The following is a 19,105-nucleotide window of genomic DNA, read 5'->3' as shown; positions in this document are numbered from 1 at the left end:
ACAGAATAGCCGCATGTGTGCACTCCCTCAAATTGTTTGGAGAAAATATCCTTTTTATTTTATTGAGCTATGTTCAATTGTATTCTTCATACTATAAAATAATATAGCATACTGTCATGGAGTTCTAAGCAAATCTTGTCTGCTAAATGAACTAGTGTAGCACACAGCCATATGGCATAGCCAGATCAGGGCCTAACATAAGGACATAACATAACTCAGAGTAAGCTTTTCTGTTCTTCTGAAATAGACTAAATTTTCTTCATATCATGCTTCTTTAGACCTGTCTAAAATAAATAATTAATTTATTGTGATGGTGTAAGCTATTTTACATGGCTTTATTAGACTTTTTAAATGTAGATGTTCCAAAGGTCTGGAAACCAGGAGATGCTAAGTGTGTTTATATTAATTAATGGTCAGTTACCGTGACTGGCGCAGACAGAGATGGCCGCCTCGCTTCGCGTTCTTAGGAAACTATGCAGTATTTTGTTTTTTTATGTATTATTTCTTACACTGTTACCCCAGGAAATATTACGTCTTATTACATACAGCTTGGAGGAACTATTGGATATAAGAGCAACTTACCAACATTATGACCAGGAATACGACTTTCCCGAAGCGGATCCTCTGTTTGGTCCACCTCCCAGGACAATGGATTGGATCCCAGCAGGCGACCCAAAGCAACGGCGCCGCAGAAGGGACAGACGGGGTGGTCTTCTGGTCAGGCTCCGTAGACGGGCACATCGCCCACCGCTCCCGAGTATACTACTAGCCAATGTCCAGTCTCTTGAGAACAAGGTAGACGAAATCCGAGCAAGGGTTGCCTTCCAGAGAGACATCGGAGATTGTAACATTCTCTGTTTCACGGAAACATGGCTTATACGGGATACGTTATCAGAGTTGGTACAGCCACCTGGTTTCTTCACGTATCGCGTTGACAGAAACAAACATCTCTCTGGTAAGAAGAAGGGCGGGGGTGTATGCCTTATAATTAACGAGTCGTGGTGTGATCATAACAACATACAGGAAATCAAGTCCTTTTGTTCACCTGACCTAGAATTCCTTACAATCAAATGCCGACCGCATTATCTACCAAGAGAACTCTTTTCGATTATAATCACAGTCATGTACATCCCCCCCAAGCAGACACCTCGACGGCCCTGAAAGAACTTCATTGGACTCTATGTAAACTGGAAACCACATATCCTGAGGCTGCATTTATTGTAGCTGAGGATTTTAACAAGGCTAATCTGAAAACAAGGCTCCCTAAATTTTATCAGCATGTTGAATGCGCGACCCGGGCTGGAAAAATTCTGGATCATTGTTACTCTAACTTCCGCGAAGCATACAAAGCCCTCCCTCGCCCTCCTTTTGGCAAATCTGATCATGACTCCATTTTGTTGCTCCCAGCCTATAAACAGAAACTAAAACAGGAAATGCCCGTGCTCAGGTCTGTTCAACACTGGTCAATCGTTGAACATCACCGACCAATCTGATTCCACGCTTCAAGATTGCTTCGATCACGTGGACTGGGATATGTTCCGGATAGAGTTGAACAAAAACATTGATGTATACGCTGATTCGGTGAGCGAGTTTATTAGCAAGTACATCGGTGATGTTGTACCCACGGCGACAATTAAAACCTTCCCCAACCAGAAACCGTGGATTGATGGCAGCAGTCGCACAAAACTGAAAGCGCAAACCACTTTTAATCAGGGCAAGGTGACCGGAACATGACCGAATACAAACAGTGTAGCTATTCCCTCCGAAATGGCAATCAAACAAACTAAGCGTCAGTATAGAGACAAAGTAGAGTCGCAATTCAACGGCTCAGACACGAGAGGTATGTGGCAGGGTCTACAGTCAATCTCGAACTACAAAAAGAAAACCAGCCTCGTCGCGGACCCTGATGTCTTGCTCCCAGACAAACTAAACAACTTCTTTGCTCGCTTTGAGGACAATACAGTGCCACCGACACAGCCCGCTACCAAAACCTGCGAGCTCTCCTTCACCACAGCCAATGTGAGTAAAACATTTAAACGTGTTAACCCTCGCAAGGCTGTCGGCCCAGATGGCATCCCTAGCCGCGTCCTCAGAGTATGCTCAGACCAGCTGGCTGGTGTGTTTACGGACATATTCAATCAATCCCTATCCCAGTCTGCTGTTCCCACATGCTTCAAGATGGCCACCATTGTTCCTGTTCCCAAGAAAGCTAAGGTTACTGAGCTAAACGACTATCGCCCCGTAGCACTCACTTCCGTCATCATGAAGTGCTTTGAGAGACTAGTCAAGGATCAAATCACCTCCACCCTGCCTGACACCCTAGACCCACTCCAATTTGCTTACTGCCCCAATAGGTCCACAGACGACGCAATCGCAATAACACTGCACACTGCCCTAACCCATCTGGACAAGAGGAATACCTATGTAAGAATGCTGTTCATCGACTACAGCTCAGCATTTAACACCATAATACCCTCCAAACTTGTCATCAAGCTCGAGAACCTGGGCTTTGACCCCGCCCTGTGCAACTGGGTCCTGGACTTTCTGACGGGCCGCCCCCAGGTGGTGAGGGTAGGAAACAAGATCTGCACCCCGCTGATCCTCAACACTGGGGCCCCACAAGGGTGCGTTCTCAGCCCTCTCCTGTACTCCCTGTTACCTATGACTGCGTGGCCATGCATGCCTCCAACTCAATCATCAAGTTTGCAGACGACACTACAGTAGTAGGCTTGATTACCAATAACGACGAGACGGCCTTCATGGAGGAGGTGAGGGCCCTCGGAGTGTGGTGTCAGGAAAATAACCTCACACTCAACGTCAACAAAACAAAGGAGATTATCATGGACTTCAGGAAACAGCAGAGGGAGCACCCCACTATCCACATCGACGGGACAGTAGTGGAGAAGGTGGAAAGTATTAAGTTCCTCGGCGTACACATCACGGACAAACTGAAATGGTCCACCCACACAGACATCGTGGTGCAACACTGCCTCTTCAACCTCAGGAGGCTGAAGAAATGTGGCTTGTCACCAAAAACACTCACAAACTTTTACAGGTGCACAATCAAGAGCATCCTGTCGGGCTGTATCACCGCCTGGTACGGCAACTGCTCCGCCCACAACCGTAAGGCTCTCCAGAGGGTAGTGAGGTCTGCACAACGCATCACCGGGGGCACCTGCCCTCCAGGACACCTACACCACTCGATGTCAAAGGAAGGCCAAAAATATCATCAAGGACAACAACCACCCAAGCCACTGGCTGTTCACCCCGCTATCATCCAGAAGGCGAGGTCAGTACAGGTGCATCAAAGCTGGGACCGAGAGACTGAAAAACAGCTTCTATCTCAAGGCCATCAGACTGTTAAACAGCCATCACTAACATTGAGTGGCTGCTGCCAACATACTGACTCAAATCTCTAGCCACTTTAATAATAAAAAATTGTATGTAATAAATGAATTACCAGTCACTTTAAACAATGCCACTTTATATAATGTTTACCTACCCTACATTACTCATCTCATATGTATATACTGTGCTCTATACCATCTACTGCATCTTGCCTATGACGTTCGGCCATCGCTCATATATATATTTATATGTACATATTCTTATTCATTCCTTTACACTTGTGTGTAAAAGGTAGTTGTTGTGAAATTGTTAGATTACTTGTTAGATATTACTGCATGGTCAGAACTAGAAGCACAAGCATTTCGCTACACTCGCATTAACATCTGCAAACCATGTGTATGTGACCAATAAAATTTGATTTGAAATTTGATTTGATTTGGTTTATTTGCTTGACAATCTCAGGCTGGAATATTTCATGAGCGCCACAGCCCTAGGTGTGTGAATACTTATGTAAATTAAATATTTCTGTATTTAAGTTTCAATCAATGTGCAAAAATGTCTATACTGAACAAAAATATAAACAAAACATGTAAAGTGTTTCCCAATGTTTCATGAGCTGAAATAAAAGATCCCAGAAATATTCCACATGCACAAAAAGCTAATTTCTCAAAAATGTTGGGCGCAAATTTGTTAGTGAGCATTTCTCCTTTGCCGAGATAATCCATTCACATGACAGGTGTGGCATAAGAAGCTGACTACTTTATTTACCACCACAGTCAGATGCTGGCACCAAGACCACACTCAGTCACCTGTATTAGGAAATAAGCAAACAGGAAACCACTCACCCAGAGGCGGCGCTCCTAGTGGCCAGAGACTTTAATGCAGGGAAACTTAAATCAGTTCTACCAAATTTCTATCAACATGTTCAATGTGCAACCAGAGGGAAAACAATTCTAGATCACCTGTACTCCACACACAGAGACGCGTACAAAGCTCTCCCTCGCCCTCCATTTGGTAAATCCGACCACAACTCTATCCTCCTGATCCCTGCTTACAAGCAAAGATTCAAGTAGGAAGCACCAGTGACTCGGTCTATAAAAAAGTGGTCTGATGAAGCAGATGCTAAACTACAGGACTGTTTTGCTATCACAGACTGGAACATGTTCCGGGATTCTTCCGATGGCATTGAGGAGTACACCACATCAGTCACTGGCATTATCAATAAGTGCATCGAGGACGTCGTCCCAACCATGACTGTACGTACATACCCCAACCAGAAGCCATGGATTACAGGCAACAATCGCACTGAGCTAAAGGGTAGAGCTGCCGCTTTCAAGGTGCAGGACTCTAACCCGGAAGCTTACAAGAAATCCTGCTATGCCCTGCGACGAACCATCAAACAAGCAAAGCGTCAATACAGGGCTAAGATTGAATCATACTACACCGGCTCCGACGCTCGTCTTATGTGGCAGGGCTTGCAAGCTATTACAGACTATAAAGGGAAGCACAGCCGCGAGCTGCCCAGTGACACGAGCCTACCAGATGAGCTAAATCACTTCTATGCTTGCTTCGAGGCAAGTAACACTGAGGCATGCATGAGAGCATTAGCTGTTCCGGACGACTGTGTGATCACGCTCTCCATAGCCGACGTGAGTAAGACCTTTAAACAGGTTAACATACACAAGGCTGCAGGGCTAGACGGATTACCAGGACGTGTGCTCCGGGCATGTGCTGACCAACTGGCAGGTGTCTTCACTGAAATGTTCAACATGTCCCTAAGTGAGTCTGTAATACCAACATGTTTCAAGCAGACCACCATAGTCCCTGTGCCCAAGAACACACAGGCAACCTGCCTAAATGACTACAGACCCGTAGCACTCATGTCCGTAGCCATGAAGTGCTTTGAAAGGTTGGTAATGGCTCACATCAACACCATTATCCCAGAAACCCTAGACCCCACTCCAATTTGCAAACCGCCCAAACAGATCCACAGATGATGCTATCTCTATTGCACTCCACTCTGCCCTTTCCCACCTTGACAAAAGGAACACTTATGTGAGAATGCAATTCATTGACTACAGCTCAGCGTTCAGCACCATAGTACGCTCAAAGCTCATCACTAAGCTAAGGATCCTGGGACTAAACACCTCCCTCTGCAACTGGATCCTGGACTTTCTGACGGGCCACCCCCAGGTGGTGAGGGCAGGTAGCAACACATCTGCCACTCTGATCCTCAACACTGGAGCCCCCCAGGGGTGCGTGCTCAGTCCCCTCCTGTACTCCCTGTTCACCCACGACTGCATGGCCAGGCACGACTCCAACACCATCATTAAGTTTGCAGACGACACATCAGTGGTAGGCCTGATCACCAACAACGATGAGACAGCCTATAGGGAGGAGGTCAGAGACCTGGCCGGGTGGTGCCAGAATAGCAACCTATTCCTCCACGTGAATAAGGAGATGATTATGGACTACAAGAAAAGGAGTACCGAGCACGCCCCCATTCTCATCGACGAGGCTGTAGTGGAGCAGGTCGAGAGCTTCAAGTTCCTTGGTGTCCACATCAACAACAAACTAGAAAGGTCCAAACACACCAAGACAGTCGTGAAGAGGGCAGGACAAAACCTATTCCCCCTCAGGAAACTAAAAATATTTGGCATGGGTCCTGAGATCCTCAAAAGGTTCTACAGCTGCAACATCGAGAGCATCCTGACTGGTTGCATCACTGCCTGGTACGGCAATTGCTCTGCATCTGACCACAAGGCACTACAGAGTGTAGTGCGTACGGCCCAGTACATCACTGCGGCTAAGCTGCCTGCCATCCAGGACCTCTACACCAGGCGTTGTCAGAGGAAGGCCCTAAAAATTGTCAAAGACCCCAGCCACCCCAGTCATAGACTGTTCTCTCTACTACCGCATGGCAAGCGGTACCGGAGTGCCAAGTCTAGGACAAAAAGGCTTCTTAACAGTTTTTACCCCCAAGCCATAAGACTCCTGAACAGGTAATCAAATGGCTACCCAGACTATTTGCATTGTGTGCCCCCCCCCCCACAACCACTCTTTTTACGCTGCTGCTACTCTCTGTTTTATCATATATGCATAGTCACTTTAACTATACATTCATGTACATACTACCTCAATTGGGCTGACCAACCAGTGCTCCTGCACGTTGGCTAACCGGGCTATCTGCATTGTGTCCCGGCACCCGCCACCCGCCACCCACCACCCACCAACCCCTCTTTTACACTACTGCGACTCTCTGTTCATCATATATGCATAGTCACGTTAACTATATCTACATGTACATACTACCTCAATCAGCCTGACTATCCGGTGTCTATATGTAGCCTCACTACTTTTATAGCCTCGCTACTGTATATAGCCTGTCTTTTTACTGTTGTTTTATTTCTTTACTTACCTATTGTTCACCTAATACCTTTTTTGCACTAATGGTTAGAGCCTGTAAGTAAACATTTCACTGTAAAGTCTACACCTGTTGTATTCGGCGCACGTGACAAATAAACTTTGATTTGATTTGAAGTAAGTTCCAGTACCACCAAGCTGCTGCAAAATGTAGTTAAATTACTAGTTGAACTACAAGTAGTTCACTGATTGCTACACAACATGCTTAGTCATGGTTAGTATCACACTAAAACACAGGAATGCAAGATGTCTTGAAAATTCCCAAGCATAATCCATTCTGTCAAGTTTGGATTTGGCTCTATTTATTCACTATCTATGCATCATGTTTCTAGGGACGGATCAGGATTTCAAAGCATGTTATCAGCTGAAAATGAGTCATTTCTATAAGAATACCAGCAGTATGATAACATGACTATTAATGCGCTATAACAGTACATCTGATAGTCCTGTTTGTTAGCTCAATCGTAAGCTCCTCTCTCTTTCAGAGGTTGTCCAATCTGTAGTTAATTATGCTGAAGACTTGACAGAGGAGATTGTAGAATCTCTTTAATCAAGGCAAGGAGATAACCCAGAGTGCCAAAGCTGCATGACAGCCACATCACAGGGGACCCTCTTTTAAATTAGTTCTGGTTTAATTGAATAAGACTCACGTTATCAGCATTCAGGCTATTGCAAATCGGCACGTGTCTCAATTATATTTTGGTTTGTAACTCAATTAAAAGAGGTGATCCATCATCCACTGTATAGTTAGTAGACATGCTATGGTTTGGTTAGAGTTACTGTAACAACTGAATAATGAAAATGTACCTATATAGGCAACTGAGTTTGTAATGTTGCGTCTGCAGTAAGGTAGTAAAGTCTATTCTTCACAATATCCCATTAAAAAGGACTCCTGGTTGCTTCAGACGTGGTGCGGTTTTATCTGTATTGATCCTGTTTCAATGTCTGGCTCTGAGATGATCAGATGTGGGCCACAAGCACAAACAACACAGAAAGGAAGTATTTTTAGACCTTTGCTCTCGAAAAAAGAGAAGGAACTTCCCACCCATTTGTTGTCTTGTTTGTGTTAACTGGTGCCCTTGTTAAAAGGGAAGTCAATAATGGTTGCTGCTAGCCTCCCACCCAAACTGTCCATTGCAATCAATACTTTTTGTTGTGTGTGTGTGTGTGTGTGTGTGTGTGTGTGTGTGTGTGTGTGTGTGTGTGTGTGTGTGTGTGTGTGTGTGTGTGTGTGTGTGTGTGTGTGTGTGTGTGTGTGTGTGTGTTCCCATCCTCCATGTCTTTCATTTCTCAGCTCTCTCTATGTGCACGTCCAATCTCTACCCCTCACATACACAGCCTAATAAGGCCTTTGTAGAGGACTCAGGAACAGCTATTCTATGCAGCCTGTGAAAATCTTTCATTTTCAGTTCCCTATCTACGCTCCTTACTTACTTCTTCATTTGCGGCTTAAAAGGTGTATGCAAATAATTTATTTCAGTTGGCTCTGATCTGTAGTTTGTTACAGACATCATTCTCACCTTAAAAACATTCTCTCTACCCGTCATGTACTGTAGCAACTCTTTTGTGTGTGTCTGCCCTCACAAATGTGTCTGCGCCATTCATAGATTAGTTGTTTTTAGTCTAATGTTTAGAATGTATTGCGCAATGGCAGACCTAAACAGAATGCTACATTAAACATCAAAATAAGAACCAAATGCTCATCCATCATATAATGTTTATTGAACTCTCATATACTGCAGGATTCATCAGAAGGACACCATAGTACTAAAGTTAGAGATGCTGACTGTGCAATGCTGTGGCATGCTAAAGCTCTCTGAAACTTTAAATCACAGAGGTGTAGGTGAATATCCTAAAAGTAATGCTTCTGCCTGGTGCAAGGCACATTAAGCACATTACAGTATTCAGGTATAGCTCTTTTCAGATGAAAGCCTTCACCCCTTAAATTAATACAGTTTTCTATCTGTGTCTCATCTACAGTAGCATTACATTATTGTTGCTGGAACATCCTCTGTATACCGTATATATCCAGCTAGTCCTGCACTTAAAACAGATTTGTCAATTTCATCATCATTTCATAATATATCATCAGTCAGGTGTGTCTGTGATAATGCTGCTCGTGTTACACAATTCATTGTTTTCAAATAGTACAAAGAGTAAAAAATGTGACCTTAAGGCACTTTGAGTAATACTGTCTCTTGTCTGATTTGGCAGGATCTGGGCTTGGAAGGAACATCCCTAAATGACATCTTATATAAGAATGCTGCTTTTCTCAACCTGGTGGATCCCATCTCCCATGAGCTGCTGCTAAGCCTGGCTCGCGAGATGCAGTGTCCCAAGAAGGTAAGATCTCCAAAACACTTATCTCAAGGTATATTGTCTGCTTAGCTTGGAATCAAACTTCCAGAAATCAAGATGTCGACAGAATAATTATCATCATGAATAGAATGATATGCTGTTCCAATACAATCACTAATGAGGAAAGTCTTCCACATTTGCCATGCAAATGGTTTGGCTTTATAATGATTGGTGCTATATAGGGTTGCAAAGCTACCGCTAATTTACCAAAGTTACCGGAATCTTCTGTAATGTTGGTAATTACCAGAAAATATTGGGCAATCTATAGAAACTTTTGTAATTTATCCTTGGATAACTCATATATAGTTTTAATTTTTTATATCTGTGTCCATATTGTCCATGAGTTTCTAGTAGATAGACCATATGGTTCAAGAGAAAATATATTATAAGTGTGGAGAAAAAATATACTGTATAAAGGATTCATTCTGAAACCCTCATATTAAACACCAATGGTATTCACTAAATTGGTGGTTTATATTTAGGATAATGTTTTACAGCTTTGTCATTATATAATTGTTTTATTTAAATTGTTTTATTTGTGATAAGGCCACATAGAGGGTTCAGAGATAATTACAGACACCTGTCATATTCTGAAGTACCCAAAAAGGCCACTAGATGTAATCTTCTAAAATTCAAAATAAATCTTGAAAGTTACCGAAATTCTGGTAGTTTACTGGTATACTTCGGAGGTTTCCAGTAATGTACCCTCCCTTTGCAACCTTAATGCTATAATATTGTCAGTGTATTATTTCCAGGAAAGAAGACGAATAGGCGGCCAGTACGTTGCAATAAACTTTAGTGAACTATTAACAATTCCTATATGTATGATTTTGTAAATATTTTCTGTTAATAGTTCACTAAAGTTTATTACAACATACTGGCCGCCTACTCATCTTCTTTTTTGGATTATCTGCCATTTAGAGGCCTACCTTCCCACTGCCCTCTTCTCACCAGTGTATTATTACCATACTATCATGTTTAGGTTAGACCCAGATGCAGACGTAACAAGAGTTTATTACAACCACAGGGGCAGGCAAACAACAGGTCAAGACAGGCAGGGTTCAATAATCCAGAAAGGGTGTAAAGGGTCCAGAACGGCAGGCAGGCTCAGGCTCAGGGCAGGCAGAACAGTCAAAACCGGGAAGGACTAGAAAACAGGAGCAAGAAACAGGCAGGAGCAGGGAAACAAACGCTGGTAGGTTTCACAAACAAAACGAACTGGCAACAGACAAACAGAGAACACAGGTATAAATACACAGGGGATAATGGGGAAGATGGGCAACACCTGGAGGGGGGTAGATACAATCACAAAGACAAGTGAAACCGATCAGTGTGACACATACAGAGGAGCTGGATGTTGTTTGCATAGAAAGATTGCTAAAACAATTACATGATAATTTTTCAGTTTTGCGACAGTTACACATTGAGTTGAAATGGGATGTGGATGCAAAAAGTAACAGACTTTACATAATGTTGATTAATGTGCACTGCCCCTGTAAAAATAAAAGAAACTCAATAAACAGACAACGGATAGAAATAACAAGAAAAAAGTGTTCACTAGATTTTGTATTTAATCTGGCCTCTTTATTTCCTCAACATGACTCCTGTTTTCAACACTGTTGCACACCAGCTCTGATTAAATTTACTCCAGCAAGGCACCTAAATTGTTTTGATCAGGAACAGCTCAAGGCAACAGTCTCAAAGTAAGACACAATAACAGAACCTCTTTCCTGTTCTTATGAACGGTTTTGAATGGCAGAGATTGACAACTACTTAAAACGAAAGGAACACTGAGCTGGAAATGTCCTTCTACGATCTAAAGTTGTACTTCAATCAAGAAAGCTCTGGTACAATGTACCTCAAAAGTTGAGCTGTTATATAATGTGCTGTATTTTGCTTATACGTGGTCTCAAAAAGTAACAACCATATTTAGAACTAGGCAAAAAAGAGGGCATCTGGTATTATTTTGTTGTTACACTTCACTTTTTTTTTAAATCTTTGAGCCTTTCTTCCCCCAGAAAGATGCTGACACCATCAAGTCATCAGATAAGATCTGCAGACAGCTGATCTACCACCTGACACCTCATTCTAAGTGGCTCAGACAGAGCATGTCCAGGAGGAAGTCCCAGGCCTGGTAAGCTCCTCCATCTAGCCATCAGTCTTTCACACATAAAACTCTCTAAACTGCCCAAATGCTAACACCGCCATCTAAAATGGTGCCAATGCCACAGCCAGACTTATGACAAGCACCCTAAGTGGGTTTTGAGTGGGTTTGTCTGACATTCAATAGGGCTGGGACACAGCAGCCTCTGGGCTAGCCAAGCAGGTCAGGACCACAGAGGCAACCAGAAGTGTCAATCATTCCTCTGTGTGGTGCTGTTGACACCACAGCAATGGTTTGTGCAATGGCATCAGTCCTCTTTGACTCAGAACAGGCCACTCTCCATACAGACAGTAGCCTGCCTACAAACGTGGCCAGTTTGGATGGGATGAAATAGAGGGGTTGTATAGGAATAAGATCCATTGGCTCCTTAGATGAAAACACATTATTTGTACCAGCCAGTTTTGTAATCATTGATGTCCAAATCATGAAAATGGAAATCGCTTGCAAATGAATTGACAGGTTATTCTGTTTCTGAGTCTTTAGTAATTATGTTGATGAAAAATAAGCAGGATATGATTACGCTGTTTCCAGTATTTGCATTTTTTACATTTTTACAGATGGATAGACAGTGGAAACAATGCATTTTCTAAAGAGGAAATTATCACTGATAGAAAATAAGCGGAAGAGAACACTCAGTATCTGATGAGTCAGGCTCATTGTGCTTCAGTCTGAGGTAACAGGAAGAAAGACAGAGAATAATAAGGAAGTAACAAAAGGATAGTAACAAAAGGGTCAATTGAAACAATACCTTGATTCCCACTTCGCCTTGTCTTGCTGTACAACTACATTTAAACTCACGTAAGGCTTTGATGTGCCTGCGGACTTTGAAGTTTAAGGAGAACTTGAGAAAGTAAGAATCTATATACAGGGTCAGATCTAATACCATATTTACAATGTGCAGGGATACTGGAGTGATAGAGGTAGATATGTATAAGGGTAAAGTGACTAGGCATCAGGATATATGATAAACAGAGTAGCAGCAGTGTAAATTATGATTTTATGTGAGTGTGTGAGCGTGTGTGTAAAGTCAGCATAAATGTGTGTGCATGTTATCTGTGTGTTGAAGTGTCAGTGTGCGTGCGTGTGTAGAGTCCTGTGAGTGTGTAGAGTCCTGTGAGTGTGTAGAGTCCTGTGAGTGTGTAGAGTCCTGTGAGTGTGTAGAGTCCTGTGAGTGTGTAGAGTCCTGTGAGTGTGTAGAGTCCTGTGAGTGTGTAGAGTCCTGTGAGTGTGTAGAGTCCTGTGACTGTGTAGAGTCCTGTGAGTGTGTAGAGTCCTGTGAGTGTGTAGAGTCCTGTGAGTGTGTAGAGTCCTGTGAGTGTGTAGAGTCCTGTGAGTGTGTAGAGTCCTGTGAGTGTGTAGAGTCCTGTGAGTGTGTAGAGTCCTGTGACTGTGTAGAGTCCTGTGAGTGTGTAGAGTCCTGTGAGTGTGTAGAGTCCTGTGAGTGTGTAGAGTCCTGTGAGTGTGTAGAGTCCTGTGAGTGTGTAGAGTCCTGTGAGTGTGTAGAGTCCTGTGACTGTGTAGAGTCCTGTGAGTGTGTAGAGTCCTGTGACTGTGCATAGAGACAATAAAATAATCAAATAATAGAAGGGTCAACTCAGAAGTCACCCTGATTAAGGTTGAGACTGACTCCCTCACAGTGAGTAATGTGAGGACATGTTCCCATATTGAACTTGTAGTTGAAGTTGTTATCTGACACAGTCTGAGGCAGGCAGCAGGACAAGCATTAGTCATCACCTCCCATCGCTTTTATGTTCAGCTCTAAGGAAACTACACCCATCCGTATTCAACACGTAATGGCACTTTGTAAAGGGTTCCTGTATTCAGAGTTAATTGAGTTGTAGCAAAACATAAAATAAAGGATTGCTCGTTCTGGGCAAATATTATTGAACCCAGATATTATCAGCGGAGCTCATTTAACCGTCACAAATCTAATGCTATGCAATGCACACGATTATACCACACTGCTAAACTAATGCATAATAACCACCGACAATGAAGTTTCATTACAATACATTTAGCTGCTATACATATTTAATGGCATATTCTATTTTTTATTTATTTTTTATCACCCGGCTAATTTGCAAATTCCTCTTCATAAGTTTAGACATACTCATTATTTGTATACTACTGTATATGAGATTAATGAGAATACAGTATCTCAGGACCATCATCATTTGTATTTGTATTTATTTATGTTTACCTTTATTTAACTAGGCAAGTCAGTTAAGAACAAATTCTTATTTACAATGACGGCCTACACCAGCCAAACTCGGACGACACTGGGCCAATTGTGCGCCGCCCTATGGGACTCCAAATCACGCCCGGTTGTGATACAGCCTGGAATCGAACCAGGGTGTCAGTAGTGACACCTCTAGCACTGAGATGCAGTGCCTTAGACCGCTGTGCTGCTCGGCAGCTCAATCCACAGGGAACCTGTACACACAGGAGTCAGCTAAGGATGATGACAGTTGGCAACCTGGCATGGCCACTTCCTCTCTGTCTGTCTGTCACATGTTGAAATGTCACACCTGCAGCCAGCCAGCAGGAGTGCAGCAGACACCTGGGGTGAGGAGGGGGAAATAAGGGGCGGTAACCTGGCTATTCAGTCTGACTCGACTTAACATTCTGCTCCTGTCCCTCTGCTCTGAGATTTACTGTGGTTGTGAAGGGAAAAGATGAATGACATGTTTACTGTTTAAAGAGCAATGCTTTAAACATGAATGACTTTGCAAAAACAAAATGATGTGAGCTGTGCAGTAGCTCAGGGGAGATATGGGGAGAAAATGGACTCCTTGAAGAAATTATTCTCATCTACAGTGCATAGCAGTATTACTTTTTCATGGCCATCTGCCTCTGTAGGGGCTCTTCATTTCGACAGTCACTATATTTAGCAGTTTACCCTGACTAGGTAATTAAAAACAGTATTTTTGTGTTCATTCTGCATAATTTATGACTGAATCCTGCTATCCACTTATATTTGTTCCAATTACATTTATGAACGCTCAAGTAGCCTAGTTTGAATGATTTCAGATTCCTGGAAATGTCAGACCCAGATTGGGACACAATGAGCCTTCTAATTTACAGTGACCCTCAGACCCTTGTAAGAAATTCCTCTGGATTTAATGACCACAATATAAATTCCTCTGGATTTAATGACCACAATATAAATTCCTCTGGATTTAATGACCACAATATAAATTCCTTGAAAGGGCCGTAAAGGAGTGCAGGGCTCAATTAAGATCCTGTTTCTACACTCTTAGAAAAAAAGGTGCTATCTAGAACCTAAAAGCGTTCTTTGGCTGTCCCCATAGGAGAACCCTTTGAAGAACCCTTTTTGGTTCCAGTTAGAACCCTATTGGGTTCCATGTAGAACCATTTCCCCAGAGGGTTCTACATGGTACCCAAAAGAGTTCTACCTGGAACCAAAGAGGGTTCTACCTGGAACTAAAAAGGGTTATTTTAGAGAGAGAGGGTGACATTGAGAGAGAGAGAGAGAGAGAGAGAGAGAGAGAGAGAGAGAGTAGACCCAACCAAATCATGAGAAAACAAAAATATAATTACTTGACACATTGGAAAGAATTAACAAAAAAACAGCACAAACTAGAATGCTATTTGGCCCTAAACAGAGAGTACACAGTGGCAGAACACCTGACCCCTGTGACTGACCCAAACTTAAGGAAAGTTTTGACTATGTACAGACTCAGTGAGCATGGCCTTGCTATTGAGAGAGGCCGCCGTAGGCAGACCTGGCTCTCAGGAGAAGACAGCCTATGTGCACACTACCCACAAAATGAGTTGGAAATTGAGCTGCACTTCCTGACCTCCTGCCAAATATATGACCATATTAGAGATGCATATTTCCCTCAGATTACACAAACCCACAAAGAATTAAAAAACAAATCCAGTTTTGATTAACTCCCATATCTGTTGGGTGAAATAACACAGTGTGACATCACAGCAACAAGATTTGTGACCTGTTGCCACAAGAAAAGGGCAACCAGTGAAAAACAAACACCATTGTAAATACAACCCAAATTTATGTTTATTTATTTTCCCTTTTGTATTTTAACTATTTGCAGATCGTTACAACACTGTATATAGACATACGACATTTGAAATGTCTTTATTATTTTGGAACTTTTGTGAGTGTAATGTTTACTGTTCATGTTTTAAATTTTTTATTAATGAATGTTTATTTTTTATTGTTTATTTCACTTTTGTTTATTATCTATTTCACTTGCTCACTTGCTTTGGCAATGTAAACATATGTTTCCCATGCCAATAAAGCCCTTTAAATTGAATTGAGAGAGAGAGAGAGAGAGAGAGAGAGAGAGAGAGAGAGAGAGAGAGAGAGAGAGAGAGAGAGAGAGAGAGAGAGAGAGAGAGAGAGAGAGAGCTGAGATGTTTCTTTTCTTGTTTCCAGAGCACAGTGAGTATGTGTCTGAGGAGCAGGGAATGGGCAGGCATAACCCCATTCACACATTCAGCCATTAGACTTTTTTTATGTGCTCCTGAGAAGATGAGATTTTGGCCAAATTAAAAGCAGTGAGAGGATTAATATACAGATTTAGGATCTTAATTTGAGCCAATAATCCTGCAGCAACAGGAAATGTGAATTATTATGTGGATTGTAATTAATGGACATTTTTTGTAGGGGCTGATACATTTTTCATTAGGGCAAATCAAGTCTGACATTTTAAAGTGGAAATGACTAACTTTAGAAGCCTTTTTAAACCTTGAATACACTACAAGTTTGCTTTTCCTGCATTTCCTGCAGGAAAATTCTCAGCAACAAAAGAGTGATCAAATTAAGATCCTACATCTGTAAAGGGAACAAAATGAATAAGGAGTGGAGGGGAGGGGGAGAGCAGGCTCCAGAGACAGGACTTATTAAACTCATATTAGAGAGTCATATTTCCACCATTGTGTCACAGCACTGCTGTAACACTTACATGTGAGGTGAGCCTTTGGAAATTACATTTCTACGGCTGATTTCTATTCCCGTCAGGTCCAGAAGTATTACTCAGAGGACAGAAAGGATGAATGTCTGGGGGAAGCTGTAATTCAAACCCATACTACATCAGAGACTCAGGGCTCTTCTGTCAGCTCTAGTGGAACATATTATTACCAAACAGGCTGGAGAATGGGGATTGGTTAAGAACTGAAGTCCTCAAACAGTATGGAATATTTGCCATGTGGAAAAGTTGTTATAGGGTGGTATGCAGATGATATACAAATGTAATGTGTATTTATGAAGCAGAACAGTGCAGTAGATCAGTGGTTGTTGCCCTTGTCTCTCTTCCTCATTGCGCAGAATGAGTCACTGATATGATATGCCAACTCCTGGAAGTCAGCGTTAAAGCAACATCAAAGTGCAATACCTTTAATATAAATCCAGCCATGGATTCCAACATCACACAAATGTCATCTTTCAAAAGGCAGGAGGATTTGCCTATGATACTCTCATGCTGTGAGGCTATACACTGAGACAGATATCCAGCCATAAGAATACATTTTGTCACATGGAAAATGTGTTTCATTTCAGTCTCATATCAAATGGAACCCTGCCATTTACAGAAAAGTAGTTAAATCCACTGAAGCAACACAACTTATGCAATCAAATACATTTTCTATGCCAGCAACTTTAGTTGATTTCAAATTTATGCCATTTCTGTCTGTCTAGACATGTTTTGTTTCATCTCGTTTCAATCATTGATTCAGGATTGCAATTTCATGGTTTGACTTTTGAATTAAGCCAATAAATGTTTTTATTTAACCTTTATTTTGAGTCATGTTGAGACCAAGGTCTCTTTTATAAATGAGCTCTGTAATGTTTTGTGTCATATAATCAGATGGTAAATGTTTTTGGCTTTTGGTAATAAGGAACGCAATGGTTTTCACTCTCTGAATGAGGAGGTTGTTTCGTATGTTTTGGCCCTTCACAGTGTACATTGCTAAATCCTCATGCTGGAGAATCTATGTCAGCCTTCCACTCCAAGCGTGCCCAACCCCCTTCCTTTATACAACACAGGAAACACAATATGGCACGAAGGCCATGTTCCTAGGTCACACATATAGATGATACAATTGATTTCAGTACTCAGCCCCTCTATATCCCTCATTCCTGTTACTTAAGTTAACTTTTTTCAATATATATTTTTTATCCCTTTACAGTCTCAAGACAACCCTGCAGAGAAAGGTATCCACTGACAGAGTCGACTTGTCTGGTATCCCTCTCTCCAGTCGAGACGTACGCCACGTGGCCTTCTACCTCCAGAACAGTGGGGATGCAGTGGTGGCTGTAGACATCAGTTTCACAGAGCTCCAGGACGAGAACCTTCGTATCCTGCTACCCCACCTGGGGTCTCTGCCCAAACTCAACACCCTGGCCCTCAATGGCAACCGGCTGACCCTGGCCATAGTCAAAGACCTGACTGAGATCCTAAAGGACCCCAAGAAGTTCTCCAGCTTGGTTTGGATCGACTTGAGCAACAACTTGGACATTTTCACCATGCCCCAGCCTCTGTTAGTGGCCCTACGACGCCGCTGCAGCCTGAAGAGCAGCCTGCCCACCATCTACGAGTACACAGAGGGTCAGCCCTACTGCTACCACATGGAAACCTCCATCGAGGAGCCCAGCCACTACGAGGAGGAGGCAGAGGAAGAGGAGGAAGATGAAGATGAGCTGGAGCCGTGGGGTATTGGGGGTGGAAAGGTTTCGAAGGACTTCACCCTACACTACTGTGAGAGGTGATGAGGTGACCTCCCCCTGGCTTGGCCCTGCTGTATTTAAAAGGCCTTCCCACAGCTCCCAGTTCCTACCTTTCCCCTGTTGCCCCTCACACCATGAGCCCAGTCACCCATTGTGGCACGAGGGATGTTCAGCGCCACACATTCAGAGACCCTTGTCCCAACACAGCCACCAAATAATCTCTCACCATCTATGAGTTAACCCACACAAGACCACCGCAGTAACTGACGATTATGTTAGTGACTTACTGTGTTGGCGGATGGTGCTCCTGGGAACGAGGTGTGGTTTCATTGGAGGGGGGCTGAACGAATTAAGGAAAAGGTGCTCTCTCTCTCGCTCTCTTAAAGTTGCAGCTGTGGAGCAAATCCCAAGGACTTCGGATCAGACGGCTTGACGGAGGAGCGGCATAACGCTGGTGGTCTAATGAGCTGCTGTTGGTTTGGAAGCAGCAGGTCCCAACCGGGTTCTCTACCAGGACTGTCACTGAGACTATCCCTGGCAGGCAGGGCCTAGCTCCACATTGTGTGTTCTCTGTTAATCTCTCAACAAAGGCTATGAAACAAGTTCAACAGACTATACAGCCGACGACCAGTCACGTGACGCCAGCAAAACTGCTAAGTCAAGACTTTTTGCTTTTTCCCCCCCTTTCGAAATGTCCACTTGTGAATACCTACGTAGATGTAAATGATGACACAAAACATGTCTCTGTTGTATTTCCACAGGCTATTTTAGTGCGCTGCAGATGAACAAAGGCATCTTATAAGACAACAGGTAGCACTCAACAATAGACAGATTTTTTCACTGATTGTTTGCGGTGTCCAAAACTCTGATATTCACGGCTCCATTTAGCAATTTGAGTCATTATCATAGCCACTACATTTCAGGATACATGTGGGATCAATGACAGTACAGCCAACCCCCAAGAGTGGACCCATTAATCTCTTTGTAGAAAGGGTACCCAAAATGTAAACACATACTGACCACCCTTTATACCAATATGTCATTATTAACATTTATATGTGCTTACTTGTTTGTTTGTTTTAAGGGAGGAACATGACTGT

The 19,105-nt window shown here is 42.8% G+C and overlaps 1 protein-coding gene across 1 annotated transcript in view; it reads left to right on the top strand.

The window, feature by feature from the left end:
* Positions 1–18,091, top strand: part of LOC120062719 (leucine-rich repeat-containing protein 75B-like) — a 29,583-nt gene extending 11,492 nt beyond the window's left edge. Inside the window, exons 2-4 of the mRNA XM_039012779.1 lie at positions 8,986–9,114; positions 11,148–11,263; positions 17,468–18,091. Of these exons, the coding sequence (XP_038868707.1) occupies positions 8,986–9,114; positions 11,148–11,263; positions 17,468–18,047 (825 nt within the window). The 3' untranslated portion in view covers positions 18,048–18,091. The remainder of the gene's footprint in view (positions 1–8,985; positions 9,115–11,147; positions 11,264–17,467) is intronic.
* The last annotated feature ends 1,014 nt before the right edge of the window (positions 18,092–19,105 follow it).

The sequence above is a fragment of the Salvelinus namaycush genome, chromosome 18 (assembly GCF_016432855.1).
Source record: "Salvelinus namaycush isolate Seneca chromosome 18, SaNama_1.0, whole genome shotgun sequence".
NCBI lineage: Eukaryota > Metazoa > Chordata > Actinopteri > Salmoniformes > Salmonidae > Salvelinus > Salvelinus namaycush.
The sequence above is the reverse complement of the archived record's forward strand: the minus strand, read 5'-3'. Positions and strand labels throughout refer to the sequence as shown.